The following is a 19339-nucleotide window of genomic DNA, read 5'->3' as shown; positions in this document are numbered from 1 at the left end:
CAAGGGTCTCACAGCACAGGGAGCATGATGACTCAGAAGAAACAGAACGCTCACACAGGGAGAGAGAGCTGCTGGAAGATACACGTGCCAGCTTGAATTTTAATCAAAATAGTAACAACAGCACGCAAAGAGATGCAACGGCAACACACACAGGGGGGAAAAAAGATTTCCTGCAACTATAAAACATGATTTCCCCACTAAACAACTCTTCAGGCAAAGAGAACGGGAAGGTGGTCACAGATGATCCTTGAATCACTGACTCAGAAGATCAAGTCCAAGGAATAAAGCAGAAAGCCCAAGTATGAAGAAATGAAAAGCATAAGGGACAGGCTATGAGACTTTCAAGCTACATCCTGAGACAGAGAGAGAGAAAAGGACAGATGAAGGACGGGCAGTACAGGGCACCCAGCTCTGGACATAAGGGATAAGACAAGAGCCATATGCCAGTTAAGTTTCTGAATCTAAGGATAAAGGAAAAAAAAAAAAAAAAAAAAAAAAAGACCGTTCTTCAGGCAGAATGAACTCGCACCTAAAAAGGAAACAGAACATGGAGATGGACACGGACGGGCTGTGGACAATGTCAGAGCAGCCTGGGTGGTGAGATAATGTCTGGGAACCACGGGACTTGAAAATGGCTCCCTAGGCATCAAGATAAAGGCTCCTCAGCTATCACGATAAAAGAAAAGGTCTTTGAAGACAAGAATTCAGAGTATATACTACTAGGCACCAGGCACCACAGCAGAGGAAAAACGAGGAAGGAAAAGCTCTAACAACAAATGGAATAGAACCAAGACTCCACGGAGCGGAGAGGAGAGAAAACTGATGACTAATGAGCCGAACGGTCTTGGCCTTGGCGAGGCTGAAGGCTGATGCCTGCGTCAAGGTCATTTCTGACACCCCTGAAGTAATGGGTGATCAACATCATTTACTCATGTAGATTCTCATCACGCCTAAGCAGTAGAGCCATCTCAGGCACAATGCACAGGACATGCAATTCAGATTTGTTATTAATATCTGAGTATTCACTTTCACTACAATTAAGCATTCTAGATACAACTCAGGCTGAAAATATAAACTTATGAGCTTTCTATGGTGGAATTCTATAAGTTAAAGTACAAATGTATATTTACTAGTATGAGTAAAATGTTGCAGTAATTAAAGACTGGAATAGCTGACAATTTTATTAAAAAAAAGTAGTAAGATTAAGAGCTTCCAAATACTTAAATCAAGAAACAGAATGATAGTTAATACAATACGTACGTTACACGTACGTAGTCCAGATAACTTTGGAAAAAATATTTATCCTTTAGAACTGAGTTATAAAATTTAAGTAATGACAGAAGGCAGAAAAATAGTTTAGATTATATCAAAATTATAATCTTTGTAGAATTATTTCATGCATTAGCTTTCATAAGACTAAAGCAAACAGCCCTTGAGAATTTAATGTAATTTTATAATCATTCAATTTCATTCAGGCTATGAGTATTTCAAGAAAAAGTCCTATTTGTGAATTCTTCACCTAGTGAAGATGAATTAAAATCAGAAAGTCAACTCTGCCAGCTTAAAAATTCAGGAACAGAAAAAAATTCCACAATCATTTATGATAACATCCACAATAAATCACTTTCAATCTATTAAAAATAATAGAGTATGAAGAAAAGAAAGTGTTACAGAATAATTTTGTTTCCATTAGTCAAGTTTTAAAATAACCTTACAAGAGTGCCCTTTAAGAAGACAATGACTTGTAGTTTTAAGCCTACGGAAACTAATGCTACACTCAAAGTGTCTGTTGAAATGATTACCATGTGGGTAATAACTACCATTTCCAGTAGTCAGAAGATGAAGAACTGTCGAATCACCCAAACTATGAATCCTAGTTATGGAGTTCCTCCTGGAAAATGTGATGCTGAAGATTTGTTCCCCTGAATTAATGTGCCCCTTCTGCATCTTGCACAGCACACGTGTGAAGGCTGCAAACACATCCAGAGGGCTCTGAACGCCGAAAGCCTACAGTGATGAGGGAGTTATCCCCAGTCCTGCCTTTCTGGCTGGCCTGCCGAATCCTGGGTCACCAGGCTGACGTGTCACAAGAGCGTTAAGTGTTCTTTACGTGATACGAATCGTCTCCTTGGGAAGACGTCAAAATCCATGCACATCCACGCTCGTATACCAAAATCTGAGGTGCAGACAGAAATTCAGAAATGATTTTGTTATCGTGGAAGAAAAACACACCGTTCCACTGCCACGTTCTCAGTTTTTCCTCAGGGGACTGCAGGACGTAGCAATTGCAGTCGGAAATATTAGAAGTAAAAATTACAAGTGAGGCAACATCTGAAGTTTACTCCTAAGAAATACTCAAAGAATACCTGTAAGCAGTCAACCAAGGTTTAGTTCGTGGGATTTTGCCAATGACATTGCATCAGCCCACAGACTGACCAAGTCCTCAAGTCTAGGAGATGAAAAGAAGGTAAGTCTCTACCTTCAAGAGCTCCTGTGAGGGAGGAAGGTGCACTGTCGCTGGCACAAGTCCCTGTGTTGGCAGACACGACCACCTTGCCCCTTCCCTAGCCCAACAGGAAGTGAACACAAGTGTTCACAAGTGCGCAGTGGTGCGACTACAGGTACAGGAAAGCCACCGACAGCCTGAGAAATTACTATTCCTGTACTATACTGTCAACCTCTTGAATTTTGACACCTAAAATGTTTAATAAAATATAAATGCTTTTTTAAAAGAACAAAACTTCAGACTGTATCTTTATCCTAGAAGTTCATTCTACAGTTGGCTTCAGTCCTGCCTTAGGCAAACGTTTAGCCATTTGGACAAAATGGGCACAAAATGTGAACAAACATTACTACAATATACAAATATATGAACGGCCAACAAGCACATGAAAAGATGCTCAACATCACTAATCATTAAGGAAATGCAAATCAAAACCACAATGAGATACCACCTCCCACTCATTAGCATGGCTACTACCAAAAAACCAAAGAAACGGGACTTCCCTGGCGGTCCAGTGGTTGAGACTTCGCCTTCCAATGCAGGGTGTGTGGGTCTGATCCCTGGTCAGGGAGCTAAGATCCCACATGCCTCACGGCCAAAAAACCAAAACATAAAACAGAAGCAATATTGTAACAAATTCAATAAAGACTTTAAAAATGGTCCACATTAAAAAAAAAATCTAAAAAAAAAACAAAAGTCCTGATGAAGATGTGGAGAAATTGAAACCCACATACACTGCTGGCGGCCACCCACTTTGTAAAACATTTTGTCAGTTCCTCAGAAAGTTAAACAGAGTTACCATACAACCCAGCAATTCCATTCCTAGCTACATACTCAAGAAAAATGAAAACTATGCCCACACTAAAACTTGTATATGAAGGTTTTGGCTTTATTCATAGTAGCAAAAAAGTGAAAACAATCCAAATGTTCATCAACTGATGCGTAAACAAAATGTGGTATACACATCAGTTCAATGGAATATTATTCAGCATTTAAAAGGAATGAAAATTTGACACATGCAACAACATGGATGAACCTTGGAAACATTATGCTAATGGAAAGAAACCAGTCACAAATCACCACATACTGTATGATTTCATTTATATGAAATTTCCAGAACAGGCAAATCTATAGAGACAGAAAGTAAATTAGCCGTTGCCTAAGGCTCGGGGTGATGGCTAAAGGTTTCTTTTGGGGATGATGAAAATGTTCTAAAACTGACTGTTTACACTACACAATTGGGAATACATTAAGAGCCACTAAATTGTACACATAAAATGGGTAAATTGTATGGCATGTGAATTATATCTCAATAAAGCTCTTATCCCCAAAATGGAAAGAACTTCCATATTTATTGCATAAAAAAAGAATTAACAACTTGATCAAAACACCAAAAACAGGGAAAAGAGCAAGAAATAAAAAAGTGAATTAAATAACATAGAAAGAATAAAATCATGCTTGTTTGTCATCATTTTAAGTGTGTACAGGGACTTCCCTGGCGGTCCAGTGGTTAAGATTCTGCCTTCCAATGCAGGGGGTACAGGTTTGATCCCTGGTCAGGGAGCTAAGATCCCACATGGCTTGTGGCCAAAAAACCAAAACATAAAGAACAGAAGCAATATTGTAAGAAATTCAGTAAAGACTTTAAAAATGGTCCACATAAAAAAAAAAAATCTTAAAAAAATTTTTTAAAAAACTAAATAAAATGGAAAAAAAATAAGTGTGTACAGACTGATTTCTCCAACTAAAGAGTCTATCATGTTGTGTCAAAAATATATATCCATCTATATGCTGTCCGTGAAACACAAATAGGGGCAAAAAAGGGGTTGGAAAGAATGCACCAGGCAAGGAGATACCTGGCAAATGCAAGGGAGGAGAAAGCAGGAAAGGCAAATTAATAGCAAACAAGCTGGATTTAAAGTTAAAGGTACTAAGCAAGATGAAGAGGGACATTATTAAAGGCACAGTTTGGTGGGAAGAAATAAAAGGTATAAGTACGCATGCACCAAACAACACGGCAGCTAAAGACTCCTAAAAATGCAAGCATATGGTAAAAACTCAGCTCTTCAAATGGGAATATCTACTAGACAGAAAAAAGAAAAACAGAGAGGATAGAGAAACAGACAGACACCCTTACTTCCCTCAAATAAAAAACATACATTTTTTTCTTACCTATGTATGCCACGTTTGTAAAGATTAACTCGATATCTGGCAACAAAGAAAACCTTTACAAACCTTTCAAATTAAAGATTTAAAGGACAGCTCTTTGATCACAATCCAATAAAATTAGAATTAAATAATCAGGTAACAAAAAGTCTTAACTACTTAGAAATTAAGAAATATACTCTTAGATCAAAGAAGAAATCAAAAGGAGGAATGGAAAAAATCTTGAAAGCAATGGAAAGGATATCAAAACTTACAGAATACACCAGAAGTTATACTCTAAGGATATTTTAGTGTCAAATGCCTTCAATACTAAAGATTTTTTAAAATAAAAAATCATGTACTCATCTAAACCAATTAGAAAAGGACAGCTCAATAAATCAAAAGAAAGAAGTTATAACAAAGATAAATTTTTAAATTAAAAAAAAATAACAGGGACAAATAAACTCAAAGCTAATTTTTTTTGGTGGGGGGAGGGCCACACCACGCAGCTGGCAGGATCTTAGTTCCCCGACCAGGGCTCGAACCTGGGCCCCCGGCAGTGGAAGCTCGGAGTGCTATCCACTGGACCTCCAGGAAGTCCCTCAAAGCTGATTCTTTGAAAAGACCAATAATACAGAAAAACCTCACATGCCCAATTAAGGGTAAGAGAGAGAAGGTGGGTGATGGGGGGAGAGGAAAAGTGGAGAAAGTGAAGGAAGGAGGGGAAGGAGAGGAGGGGATAGGGGAGAGAGAGGATGTACAAACACAGAAGACCAGGGCTGAGAACAGACACATAAAAGCAACTGCAGATTACAAAAGCAAATCAGAAAGAACCATTTTGCAAAACTGCATGGCATTTTACATTAACAAATTTGAAAACCTAGAAGAAACAGATGATTTCCTAGGAAAACATAAATCATCAAAATGATTCAAGACGTGGAAAATTCACAAGTACCGGGACCAGACAGGTTCACAGCTGAGCTATACCTAACGCATAATTCCACCACTGAATGGCAACAGGCAATTAAACAATAATAAGCCAATTCATTTTATGAAGCTGAGCATTATTTTAATACTCAGACCTGAGAGAGATGGGGGGGGGGAACAATGAACAAATCTGGCTTAGGATGGATTAGCTACAGAAACACTAAACTAATACCAGCAAACAACGGAATTCAGCCATCTATCAAAGAGACCAACTTGGATATATTCCAGTAAAGTAAGGGAATCTCAATACCAGGAAATCAGTGAAATCTACTTTGTCCATAAATTAAATGTGAATAAAAAATAGGACCACAGCGATAAATGCATTTTGATAAAAATAAAGGCATTTGATAAAAGTTTGGCAGCCATTCCTTATAAAAATAAAGTAAGCTAGGAACGGAAGGAAGTTATTGATGAAGTATTCTTGAATGAGAAGAGCATAATACAAAGGTATATAAAGTGAGCCTGTATTTGTTAAACAATGACCCCAAAAACTCCTACACATGATGTATATGCACAAATGTGTTTGCATATGAGCAACAAGTTGTCAACACGGACTACACGGAGGCAGGCAGTGAGGAGAATTCTAACAAAAAAGGGTAAAACAGGATTGCAGTTAAAAACCATGTATGATATTAATGCATGTAAATGAAATTAGACAGTTCATGTGTATAATTTTTAAGACTGCACAGTATGAAAACTATCAAGAAAAGAAGTATTCCTTTTCTTTTTAACTCCACAACCATCACTGACTTTTTTTATTCCCAGTAACAAGTTTAGGGTAAGATACTCTGTTGTCAGTATCACCTTTAGCTGGACTCCTTAATGGAAACGGGAATCGGCTGCAGGTCAGAACTTAGGCTGCAGGTCAGATCCTTCTATCCAGAGCGATCCCGCTTGCCCAGCTCCTGATCCCATCCCGGGGGAGACACTCTGGAGCCGGTGAGGAACAGGGATCTGAGCAAACCATCCTTGGCTTCCCTGGCTGCCGTGTCCCGGTCACATTTATGGGTCTACAGAAGTGCTGGTCCTGGCGGCTCCCACAGCACCAGGATGCCCTTCTTACGACAGCACCTACCATACGGGTCACAAGTATTTGAGCACTTCCTGTCTTCAGGGCTGGGCACCATGCTTTCCTTATCCATTTCTCAAGCCCCAGCTGCTGACACAGTGCCTGGCCCATCATAGGCCACATGAATGAAGTGTATTCAAAAGAAGAGATGAAGTCTGAACTCAAGAGCTTTTCTTTTGGGGGGCCATTTAACTTTAGTTTTCCAGGCAACTGTACTTACACGTTTTCCAGCCCTGCTGCCAATAACCTGCTGGGGTGAAAGAATGTTGGTACACCCCAGGGGGCACATGGCTTTGGCTGGTCCTTTGGCAGCAGGGACACTGGGAATTGCTCTTAGGAGCCCAGCAAGACAGTGGGGAGCGTACTTCACTGAGTGCCTCCTCTGTTAGACCAGATAGGATCTCGTTGGGTGCCTGGAGCCGCCCTGCAGGAGGCGGCGCTTTGGATGCTGAGCTGGGACAGGTCCCCCTCCCTCTTAACAAAGCATCTCACACGCCGCCCTCAGGAGTCTGGGCTGTACCCTGGCAGCCAGCCACTCCAACTTCCCTGATGGAATCTGCCATCTCCCTGAACTTACCGTCATCTTTTCAAAATCTTTGTTTCTTCTCTGCCAAACTTCTTGAAGACAATGAGTCTATAAATGTGTGATACACAGTGTGAATTTACACTTGCTGATATTTACCTAAAATTCACCTCTTTCAATCTTAAAAGCCTTCTCACTGGAGTTATCGCCAATTTCCAATTAGGTAATTTTCCAGATTCCACTGGAATTCTGAATGCATGTCCCCTCAGGTTAAATAATTGTGGTCCAGTTTCTCAGCTAGCCAAGGAAGCCTGATTGGGAATTTTGCTGAAATACAATAGTGTTAAGAGCAAACCAAATGGAACATTTTTATTTACCTCAAACGCTGGGGCCCAAGGAAAGCAAGCATCATTACAAGCAGATGAGGAAGAAGGGGTAGATTTTTTCAAATGTGAATTCTGAAGTGAAGGTCTACTCACTCATGGAACCTCGGCATCTTTACTCAGCACACCCCACTGACACAGCAGGGGTCCCAGGGAAGCTTATTTAAGATACTACTGATTCTCCACTTCCCCAAATGTAGAAGGAGCTCACATAAGCAAGCCCTTCATTAACCACTCTCTAAATGATTCCACTAGTTTCTATTTTTTTTCTTCCCAGAAAATTATCCTTTATCCCGATCCCTTATATTCTCTTTGTAACTCTGTTTTCCAAACTTGAGAAAACAGGTCTCCTCTCTCTCTGGTTCTTCTAAAGTAATTAAATTTTTAATTGCCTTTGCCACGGAAGCTTTTCGGTGGCTCTGAAACGACAATATTGCATTCACCTACTGGTTTCCTCTCCACCATGTGAAAGAGGATGGGGCCCAGCAGAGGCAAGGACACTAACTGCTTCTCACCGATGTCTGTCATCTGCCCGTGGAGTCTCTCTCCCCATCCAGCCTGGGTTCCACCAGCTGACGGCCCTTGACAGATGGGAGAGGGATCCTGAAGCACCTCACAGGGTGCCACACGACTGAGGGCTGCCAGAGAGGGTGGGGAGGCCAGCTGGGTGGGATCTGGGGCCTCTCACTCCAGCTTCAAAGAGAGCCCCCTGGGGCTTCCCTGGTGGCGCAGTGGTTGAGAATCTGCCTGCCAATGCAGGAGACACGGGTTCGGGCCCTGGTCTGGGAAGATCCCATATGCCGCGGAGCACCTAGGCAGGTGAGCCACAATTACTGAGCCTGCGCATCTGGACCCTGTGCTCTGCAACAAGAGAGGCCGCGATAGTGAGAGGCCCGCGCACCGCGATGAAGAGTGGCCCCCGCTTGCCACAACTAGAGAAAGCCCTCGCACAGAAACGAAGACCCAACACAGGCAAAAAATAAATTAATTAATTAATTAATTTAAAAAAAAAAAAAAAAGAGAGCCCCCTGGTTTTGTCCTGAGGTTCCTGGTTGCTAAAAAGTTTTGAAAACCTTCTAAGTACCACAATATCCATCATGTCCATTTTGGCCACATAGGAAAAAAGTAGTTTAAAGGAATGAGAATCAGCTACCTGGAATGAAGCACCAGCTCTGTGCTTTCCCGCATGTCTTTACTGATTCTCAGTGCTGAGCTCCACTGGGTCCCCTGCCCAAGACCGCAGGGCGAGCACTCAGCAGAGCCCAGGCCCTTTACCCTGGGCGTGCTCGCTCCCCACCAGAAACCGACCACCAAGCCCCTTTCAAACCCTCTATCACTTCAAAACATCAATGTGCAATTAATAACTGCGTCTAGAATACCCCGTGCACATTGCTTACCTGCATCATCTCACCTGTTCCAAAGTTACAATGGGAACTTCACTGAGAGAATGCAAATAATTCATTTTTTTTCTCTAGGCTTTTTTTCTCACAGTTTCCCCTCGTGAATCCTTGTACAGATGATCAGCAAGAGCCCTACTGATTTGAATTCGCTTTCCCCCATCCATCTCTTTTCTTCAGCATCTGCGCAAATAGGACTCTGCTGGCTGCTGTAAAACCCGCCCTCCACCCCATGCCCCTGCCAAATGTATGAGGGCGCAAACAAGAGGGAAGTTCATTTCTTCATAAATGTAGTCCATGACAGATATGACTGATCCATGGGTGGCTGTGCTCCAAATGATGATTCAGACACAAGGTCCTCTCATCTGGTGGCCCCAGCATCTCTGACGTGTGGCCCACAGGAGCCTCCCTCCTGGCCAGGCCTGAGCATGGGGTCCACACTTTGCCTTATCTTCCATTGCCCAGAACCCAGGCAGCGGCCCTTCTCAATGCACGGAGTTGGTGGGGGGCGCCTGGGAAATTAAGCGCAGCCAAAGCCTGGGATGAGAGTCAATGGGTGAGACAGATTCGGAGAATGACACTGGTCTTCAACTCAGAGCCCCCTGCAAGGGACTTATTTTTAATTAGTTGATCTGACCAGCATATACCATGGTCCACATTCATGCTTAAGTATGATGCTTACTTATACCCTAATCAAAGGGACCAGTCCACACTATGTCACTTAACCTCTCTGTGACTCAGTTTCCTCATGTTAAAAATAGGAAAAATAATAGTCCTGACCTCACAGGGTTGTTATGAGGATTACATAGGTTAGAAAGTGCTCAGGACGCTATCTGGCGCACAGTAAGTGATATATACAGGCGTTTGTTAAACAATTAAGGGGTATGGAGCTGGCTTCCCCACAAATTCCTAACATAGTCCTGTCTTGGAGGTCTCCAGCTATTAGAAAGTGGGCAGGTTGTAGAAGCCCAGGGCTGGAGTGTGCCCCAGAGGCCAACGAGTTCAGTCTTCCATCCAGGATGGAAATCCCTGTTAAACACATCCCAGACTTGCTTCAGTGCCTTCCTGGGAAGGAACTCATTTCCCATCCACAATTTAGATGTTAAAAACACACAGGTCCTTGTAAACATTTATTCACCGACACCAATTCCCACCCCCATTTAAAAAATCTACTTCCGCTTCCATCTAGCCTTTTGTTCATTCATTCATCCAACAGAACTTGAGGAGTTACCATGTTCTAACCATGACCAAGACATCCAAGGTCTCAGCCCTGGGAAGGAGTTAGCTTATATGGGTGCTAAAAGGGACCAGAGGGAAGACGGTGATTTTAGGTTCCTGGAGGCAGTGACATTTGAACCAAGACCAGACCAACAAGCAAGGGCTGCTATTCGAGTATTGGGAAGAACATTCCAGGTGAAGGTCTGGCAGGCACAAAGGCTCTGAGATGGACAGATCATGTGGCAAGAGAGTGCTGTAGGACAAGTACCCAAAGGAACGTGGGACGGGAAGGCTAGCTGGCCCTGCGAAGGACTTGGGAATTCCCTTTGGCTTGAAGTTGAAGCCGCTGAAAGGTTTTAAGCAGAAAAGTGAGTGGATGAGCTCCGGTTTGTAAAGATCACTCTTCTTCCACAGCCAATGGGAAGAGAGATAGAAGCAGGGGGCGGGGCATCAACAAAACTGGAATCTGGGAATCCCAGCAGATGAAGATTCCAGTGCCCTGACCAATGAGTGATGTTGTCCTGCTTAAAGTTGGAAGCAATGGCAATGATATAAGAAAAGAAAGAATTTGTGGTTCTAATTGTTTTAATAAACTGATTTATTCAACAATACACACCTAATATTTAGTATGCATTTAATAAATCAAAAAAAGTATGGCCAGACAGTCATACTTCTGTAGTAATTCTTCCTGGAATTCACAAACACGGGGAAGAAAGTTCTTTACACCATGTGCCAATCCAGGCAGAGCGTCCCTTTACATTACAGGATATTTTAGGTATCCTATTGTTCTTGTAGCATGACATTCTCCCCCTCACCCTAAGTTAATATTGATACTATACATTCCTTGGCCAATAAAGGTTTTACCACATTGACTCTGGTTGTCATTCATATCCCCTCTTCCTTCCTTAAAGAAAAAACCCCAGTGCCTCTCCATGGATTCCACCCTCTCTAAGCACTTATTTCTTGCCAAACCTGCCAAATTCCCCTCACTGGGGGATCCAGCATTCGCTAGGTACCCACGCCTGGACTTCAAGTTCAGATTCCAGCTACAGTTTCTTGCAATGGTAACAATGACAAACATCAAATTTCAAGGCATTTTCACTAAGGCCTCAAGTAAGGATGCTCAGCTCAAGGGAGAGTGGGGCTGCCCAGAGGCAAAGATGGCATACCTTCTTTCCACCTTCCACCCCAGCCTTTGGCTAAGTTGCTCCCTTGTTTGAGAGGCCTTTTTCCTTCCTTTTCACCTGATTCATTTTTATTCCTCAAGATGCAGCTTCGGGGCCACCTCTGCCAGAGGATTAGGTGCAACCCAGCTGGATTAGGTGAGGTACCTCTGGAATCCCATCTAAATACAGGTTTACTTTGATCACAGACTCTTACCTCTTTTTCTTCACTCTGTCTCTCCTACTGGACCCCAGGAGACATGCCTTACTTATCGTTTTATCCCAGCAGGGCTCAATAAGCTTGCTGAATGAATACATGGCACATCTCATACACCACTGGTGCATGTATAAACTGGAAAACCATTTGGCAGTATCTACTACAGCAGTGATTCTCCACTGCAGATGACTTTGCTCCCCAAGGGACACTTGGCAGTGCCTGGAGAGAATTTTGTTTGTCACGACTAGAGGAAGGCGTGCTGTTGGCCTTCAGTGGGCACAGGCCAGGAGTGCTGCTGAGCATCCTTCAACGCACAGGACAGCCTCTGCAACAAAGGATCCCCCAGCCCATGGTGTCTACAGCACCCAGGCTGAAACGACACATCTATTCTATGACCCAGAGATCCTACTCCTAGGTATATACGCCCCAGGGAAATTATGTATATGTCCATCAAAAACATGCACAAGAATATTGGTAGCAGCTTTATTCATAAAAGCCTGCAAACAGTCCAAAAGTCCACTGATAGGATAATGGATAACAAACTGCAGTATTTATACAATGGAATGCTACACGGCGAAATAAAAATAAAGACTGTAAAAATAAGACTCAGATATCATGATGAACTAAAGAACCAGACCAAAATGACAGGCGAAATTAATTGATGGTGATGGAAATCAGAACAATGGTTACCCCTGGGGGCAGAGAGGTACTGACTGGGAAGGGGCTGGACGGACTCTACCTTGACCTGGGGAGCTGCAGGGCTGTGCTGTGCACGGTGACTCGTGTGCTGTGTGTGTCACACCTCAGTAAGCTTTATGACAGGGAACACTCTCTCAGGCCCACACTACCAGCAGGAATCACACATTGGTTTGCTGCCTTACAAGCCAGACTTTCTGATGGACTCTCTGGTACACTGCTGGCCGGGGTGTAAGTAGCTGCATTTCCAAAAGGCTATTTCACAAGAGAGATCAAAAATGTTAAAATGTACAAAATCCTTATTCAATTCTGTTTTGATCATTTTATGCTAAGGAATATATTAAAGATGAGCACACAAACTTAAAGTTCGAGAATATTTATCACAGCATAATAAATATAAATAAATATATGTAAACAGGGAGAGGGGGCAATGAACCCAATGCCCACCCAAAGGGAACTGATTCATTAAAACGACACTCTAAAATTTAAATGGAAAATGTTTACAATATATTAATTAGAACTAAAAAGCAGGTCACCCGATAATATGTAACCTAAGATTTATGAAGGGTACACTCAATGTGTTAACTGTGATTATCTCTGAGTAATGGGAGATTATGGGATTTCTTTAAACTTTATCATTTTTCTTTTTGGTTTTTTTCCTAAAATGAACATATATTACTTGTTAATAAGAAAAAAGTATACACTCACAGCTCTTAAAAATAAAGGTGAGTGTTAGACTGTAAAACTGAGTACTAGACCATACTAAACTCCCAGGGTGCTGGTGTATTCAAAGCCCTGCTCCCCGCAGAGGAGCTCTGACCTCCCATTACCATGGCTCAGGGGAGCAGGGATTAAATCAGAAGCCAGATAAAATCCTAGGTCTTCTGTTTCAGTCCCCGACTGTGGGACTGAAATCCCACTGAAATCCACAAATCCATACCTGCATTAAGCCTCACAGGACTATATATGCTTCCAGAAAAGGGAACGGCAAATCCACGTATAAACATGAAAACCAATATTAATATTTTTGACTGGAAAAAATTCTAGGTGAAAAACAAACAAACAAACAAAAAAACCCAACCTACTACCTTTCCTGAATTATCAAGTCTGAGCAGTTAGACGGTGGTGATCACTTAACCAAGGTAATCTCATTACCCCCAGACTCTGGCAGAAAAGCCCCATCTGTCTTTCTCTGTAAGGTGGAGAAGAGAACTTCTCCCACACAGAGTACCTGTGACCATTCAGTGCGATAATGCATGAAAAAGCAAGTTACAAATGCAAACTGTGGGTTATTATCCTAATCATGAGCTCAAGTGTCCCCACCACAGGAAAAGACTCCTAGGAAAAGAGCAAAACACCTCTCTCCCAGGAAGCTCCCTTCTCTGAATTCTGCGTGGCCCCGCATGCGCTTGAGTATTAGGTAGCACTGCACGCGATTTATCTCATAGCTCACCATGATCTGAGTTCCCCCCGGAGCCACAGAGCTAAAGGTGGGAGCAGCTGCTTACCTGACACCAGAGGGGCCCAGTATCTTAGCTGACAAATCCCATTACAGTAGAAGGTCTCGGTTTAATTCTGGTTTTAAGAGAAAGATGCTTCTCTTCTTTCTTGTTAGTCAAAAAGACTCTAAACCAAATAAACCAACAACAAACTCTAAAGATAAAACATTTCACAGTGTTAATTATCAATGCCATATGTTCCTCCCCAGCTTCTCAAGGTCACACCTCCCCACTGCATGATGACAGAGGGTGGCTGACATGGGACATGGGAAGACAACTCCTGTGAAGTCCAAGCTCTCATGGAAAGAGCAAACAGCTCAGATCCCAGCCTGCCACGACAAAGGACCCACAAAGCCAAACAGAAGAAGCCCCCGAGCATCTGTGAGTCTGCCTGTTCCTTTGCCTCCTCAGAAAGAACGAATCACAAGACTGCTCAGAAAGGGCAGGAGCTCCCAAAGCAGCTGAATTTCATGCTGTTTCCAAAGAGTGAGCTTGCATGCTGTGCTGGTTATTTGCACGGTGGGCAGACGAGGCTGACAGCTTGAGGGGGCTATTTTAGGGGGATACCCTGCGAGTCTGGTTAGAAGACAGTCCTGGGCCCTGAGCTCCCCCACTTTCTGCTCCCAGGCCGACCCTCCATCCACCAGGGGTTAAAATGACCCACACAGGGTCTTTGTATTTATATCATCCCAAGGGGACCCAGCGGGAGGAGAGAGAAGGGAAGGGGGTGTGAGAGAGAGGACCTCCCCACCCATAAGTGCACTTCTGGAGAGCCTGATCCAGGGAGCTAAATACACTGAAAAAAACAGAAGGAAGAGGCTCAGAAGACAACCTTAACCACAGAAATGCTTCCTCCTCCCTCCCCTCCTCCGGGGCATCAAACGTCTCCCTACTGTGTACTCTCCCTCCCACCGCCGGGCCAAAGGCGGCTCTGAATGCAGATCAAAGGCACAGTGGTGCCCAGTGTCTCTCTCCTACACAGGGACTCTCTGAAAAGGGTTTCAGGTCATCAAGAGGGCTCCCAGGCAGCGGTCATAACCTCTTTCTGATAGAAGAAACCAGGCTCAGCACAAGTGATAACGCATTTTCACTTAAGACAGTCACATGCATACACGCCTATTTCCATACATACGCCTACGTGGTTTTTCACAGCAGGAGGCAGGCAGGAAGCCTGTTCCGTGAGTCTAGAATCCTTTGCTTTCCTCATCTGATTCTAGCAGCAACAGCAATTTCCATTAGGCGTTTTCTTTGATGAGGGCTGATTACAGATCAAAATGCCACCCTCTGGCTTGGTCTCCTTCCCACCGTACCAGCCCAGTGAGATCCATCAAGAAACTGGGAAACAAAGATGGAGGGAGGTGCAGGCTGCGTTCCTTAAAAGTGGGGAGCACACTCTGGCTGGAGCGTCTGAGCTGCTGGACTTGGTAAACTTTGCAGGCTGACCCTTCTTTGCTCTCAGGGCGGCCAGGATGCAGCTCTCCAGCCTCTTAACACACTTCTCTCTCTCCGCACCAGTAAGGCACAAGGATTTTCTCTCACCAGCAGCGTATTTCTGCACCTATTTTCAGCCCCCGTAAACCCTATTCCATTGTTTCAGGGGACCTGAATTCTTACTTAATAAACCATCAATCTCAGCCCTCCACCGCTACCCCAAATTCCCTCAGGGAGAAGGTGCTGCAAGGAAGAAGAAAGTTCTTAATTAGGGCTGTGCTCCTACACAAAATAGGAAAGCAAAACTAGGTATAAATATACCATCAAATAACCACTAAGGTCTTTGGTTATAGCGCTTGACTGCGATTCTCAGGTCCAGGTGTGAACTCAGTGGACATGTGAAAGAAGCAGAATTTGAACCTTACGCCAGCTGACACATGATATTGCTCTTCGTGACCGTTTAAGTGCTGCAGTGGCTAAACTGCTCTGCTGCAGAACTTCTCCCATTTATAGGTTACTAAGAAACATAATATTGCTTTGAAATTTCAGTGTGTTCAGCCTTCTCAAACCAGCATACTCATGAATCTTATTCATAACCAGACTAAACCCAACACAATTTCCCTGTTTTCCCCTGAGACAGGGGAAACGCCGCATCCTCCCAAGCAGACACGCATCACAAGTGTTCCAAGATCAAAAACTGGATCACAGACACTCACTGCATAAAGCCTGCCCAACCAGGGCTCTGGGTAGGTACAGATTCTTAAGAGCCGATATGGAAAACAGCTGTCTGGGGCTGGAAAACTTTATGACGTTTTGGAAAATATGGGGGGTGGGGGGGTAAGAGGATTATACAGAGGGATGTGACTGAAAACTCCCACACTCTTAATCGAAGCCCAAATAGGAACCTGATTTTAAATGTACCCACCTCCAACACTGCACAGCTAACCTGGACTCTGGAAGCCCAGCTGTAGCTTAGCGTATCCACACTGCAGCCTGACTGCTGGAGGCTTGCAGACCACTCCCTGCTGATAGCCCAGACAGCCCTGCCAGCGGGCTGCAGCCTGATGTCCTGACCCGAGTCCAGGCACCAGCCAGGGGTCCCTTGGTCCTGTCCTCCTATGGGCTGTGTTCCCGAACGGTCGAACAATAATCGGGGAGAGCCACAGGGAAAGCCGCATCTCGCCCAGCATCATGCCCACTGCGGCCACTCCCTGGTCGTCAGCATCACCGGCTGCGCGCCATTCCACCCATGAAAACAGAGTGCAGAAACCAGGGGCTGCCACGGAAGGCGGCGCAGAGCAAGGAACAAAAGCATCAGAGAACAAGGGCAAATGGCTGGCCTCCACCTCCGGGAGAGGGCAGAGGCTGCTGAGCTTCCGCGGGGAAAGTGGAGATATTTTAAAACCACCTCCCAAGAAAGGAGGCGGCAGAGAGGACCTCAAGCAGCCAGAGCTGCCAGCCCTTCTCCAGGTATCAGGGGCTGGTCTACGACCGTAACAGTAAGCAGGACACACGTGCAAGTGCCTTCCGGTGCAAAAGCATACGGCTTAATGCTGCCCAACTAACTGGTCCTTTCACTCTTCCCTGTTTTTCCCAAGAGATCCTCAACGGCACGGACACGGAAAGTTTCTCAGATTAACTGGAGAAAACTAAAGCCCAGTGAAGACGCCACGGGTGGCCTCTCGCAGCCCTCCCAGGGCCTCGCTCCAACCGCTACCTGCCCCACCCCTGGCGCCCGGGTAAGGCTTGCCGTGGGGCCAGCAACGCAAAATGACTCCCCCGCCCCAAGACACGCCAGGTTTTCAGGATCCCCTCAACTAAGAGAGTCGAACTCTGACCCACCCCCCAGGTGCGAGTAGCTTCTGGTGCGGGACGCGGGGACACTCCCAGCACGTGAGGGTACACTCCCCCGTGCTGCCGCGGCCTCGCCTCATCCTGTCCACCCACGAGGAACTCGGCGGAGCCCCGGCACGCTGCCGCAGCCTCGTGTGTTTCCCGAAACGCACAGCTGCCACCCGCAAGCCGACCCGCGGAGCGTCGGGAATTCTCGCGCCCCCGCCCCCCGGGCCGCGCCTTACCGCCGGTGCCCTCGAAGTGCGGGGTCGGGCGGTCCCGCAGCGTGGCGCTCCAGCCCGCGCCAGCCTCGTCCTCCTCCGACTCCTGCGCGGCGGCGGCGGCGGAGGCGCCGGAGCCCCGCGCGGGGCCGGGGCGCTCGGCTTCGTCGTCCGAGGAGCCGGCCGAGGAGGAGCGCGAGGCGGCCGACGTGCTGTAGAAGGGGTTCCCGCTGCTGTCCGGGCCCGACTCGCCGAACACGTCGTCCGAGATGTGCAGGCTCTCGTAGCGCGCGCGGGCCGCCTCGAGCAGCGCCGGCGCCCTCCTCCGCGCGCCCCCGCCCTCGGCCATAGCCCCGGCCGCCGCCCGCGCGCCGGCCCCCCACAGCGCCTCCCAGCCGCACGCGCCGGGCCCCGGGCCCGCGCCGCGGCCCGCCGTCCCCCACCAGCGCAGCCCGCAGCACAGCGCCCGCCGCCCCGCGCCCGGCCTGCCCGCCGTCTTGGCCGCCTCGGGCCCAGCGCCCGGGGAAGCGCCTCGGAGCTCGGGCGCCGCGGGCTGCGGGCCGCGGCGGGAGGCAGGGGTTGCGGCCCGGGCCAGGCGTCGCCGATGCGTCTCCTCGGCGCCCGCCGCGTCGCCGTGCGCCCTCCCCGCGGCGGCTACCCGCGCTCCCCGACCGACCTTCCCGGGCGCGAGCCGCCAGAGGCGGGCCCCGCCTCCTCGCGCCTCCAGCCTGCCGGCCAATGGGGAGCCAGACCCGGGCCGGGAGGGAGGAGCTGGGCGGGCCCTGCGCCGGGAACGCCCCCCCGTCCGCCCCCACCGGGGCGGGGCGAGGCGAGGCGAGCGGGCGAGGCGAGGGGCCGGGGGGGCGGGCGGCGGCGGCGGCTCCGGGCGGTCGTCTCGCCTGTGGGGACGTGACGCCGGGACGGCCACCGCAGGCCCCATGCTGACCCTCGGGGGAAAGGGAGGAACCAAGTGGGTGTGAGGGGGACGCAGTGTGCTCTTCCGCCGCCCGAGCCCGCTGACGGTGCGCGGATCCTCCGCGCTCACGTTCCCTTCCGCAGTCGGCGCCCTGCGCCCGGCGCCCGGGAGCTGTCCGCCCCGGTGGTTCTGAATCAGGCGCTGCGGAAACGCTCCAGGTAGGCGGAGGGTCACAATTCCCCGGCTGCTTCTGCGCTGCGGCTGCCCGTGGGTCACGGCGGCCTGCGCCGCTTGCTCCTATAAATACAAGGGCTGTCCGGCTTCCGGGAACCTTGCTGCGATTAGGAGCCGGCCTCACGGGTCCGTTTCTGGGGTCAGTCTCCCTTCCTTACCCCTGTAATTTGAGGGTGGCGGCACCTGCAGTTAGGTAGTCATTCGTCATCGTCTTTGACGTTTGACATCTTTTAAATTCAACATATTCAGTACCACCAAAATATTGATTACTCTAACACCGCTCTTTCAGTATCTCCTTCCCTCAGACATTTGACACACTCGTCTGTTAAAATATAGCACAATCACCCGGGCTTCAGGGCTCTGATAAATAGAACAGAAAGGTTCCAACTGCCCCTCTTCCATGGACAGGAGTGTGTGGCGGTCATCCTGTTGATGGTGGTAGATAGGATCCGTCTGTCTTGTCTTCTTGCGCCCCCTCTCCCTCCCACAAGTAGTGCAATAAGTCACATTGATGTTAATTGGGTCATAAAGTCACTATCACTCTGAAATAAAATAAATCTACAGCAATGTGAGGGCTTACAAATCCTACTGGGTATTGGCTAAATAATTACACAAAATGGAAAGGCATGTTGCTATTTCTAAGCAGGCATAAAGGATAAAGATGTGGGGACCATTCTGCCATCAACTGAGGTCAATTCTGTCAGGCAGGCAATTTCTGTTCCTGACCTCTCTTCCCAGCCCCCATGTTTCCTCCTCCCAACCCAGAGCCACTGTACAGGCAGAACTTCATGAAAATCACCGAAAGACAACATATAAGAAGGAAGAGATTCGCATAACATGGCTTGCTATATGGATTGACTGATAAATGAGAAGTGTTTGTAAAGCATTTCAACTCCCTTGGAAG

At 46.8% G+C, this 19339-nt stretch overlaps 1 protein-coding gene across 1 annotated transcript in view; it reads right to left on the bottom strand.

Moving 5' to 3' along the window:
* The window catches only part of PGBD5 (piggyBac transposable element derived 5), an 86065-nt gene extending 68431 nt beyond the window's left edge, over window positions 1–17634 (bottom strand). The window contains exon 1 of the mRNA XM_061198762.1: window positions 17310–17634. Coding sequence (XP_061054745.1) covers window positions 17310–17634 — 325 coding nt within the window. The remainder of the gene's footprint in view (window positions 1–17309) is intronic.
* Between the last annotated feature and the right edge of the window lie 1705 nt (window positions 17635–19339).

This window comes from Eubalaena glacialis, chromosome 1 (assembly GCF_028564815.1).
Source record: "Eubalaena glacialis isolate mEubGla1 chromosome 1, mEubGla1.1.hap2.+ XY, whole genome shotgun sequence".
NCBI lineage: Eukaryota > Metazoa > Chordata > Mammalia > Artiodactyla > Balaenidae > Eubalaena > Eubalaena glacialis.
This window is presented reverse-complemented; position numbering and strand designations above follow the sequence as displayed.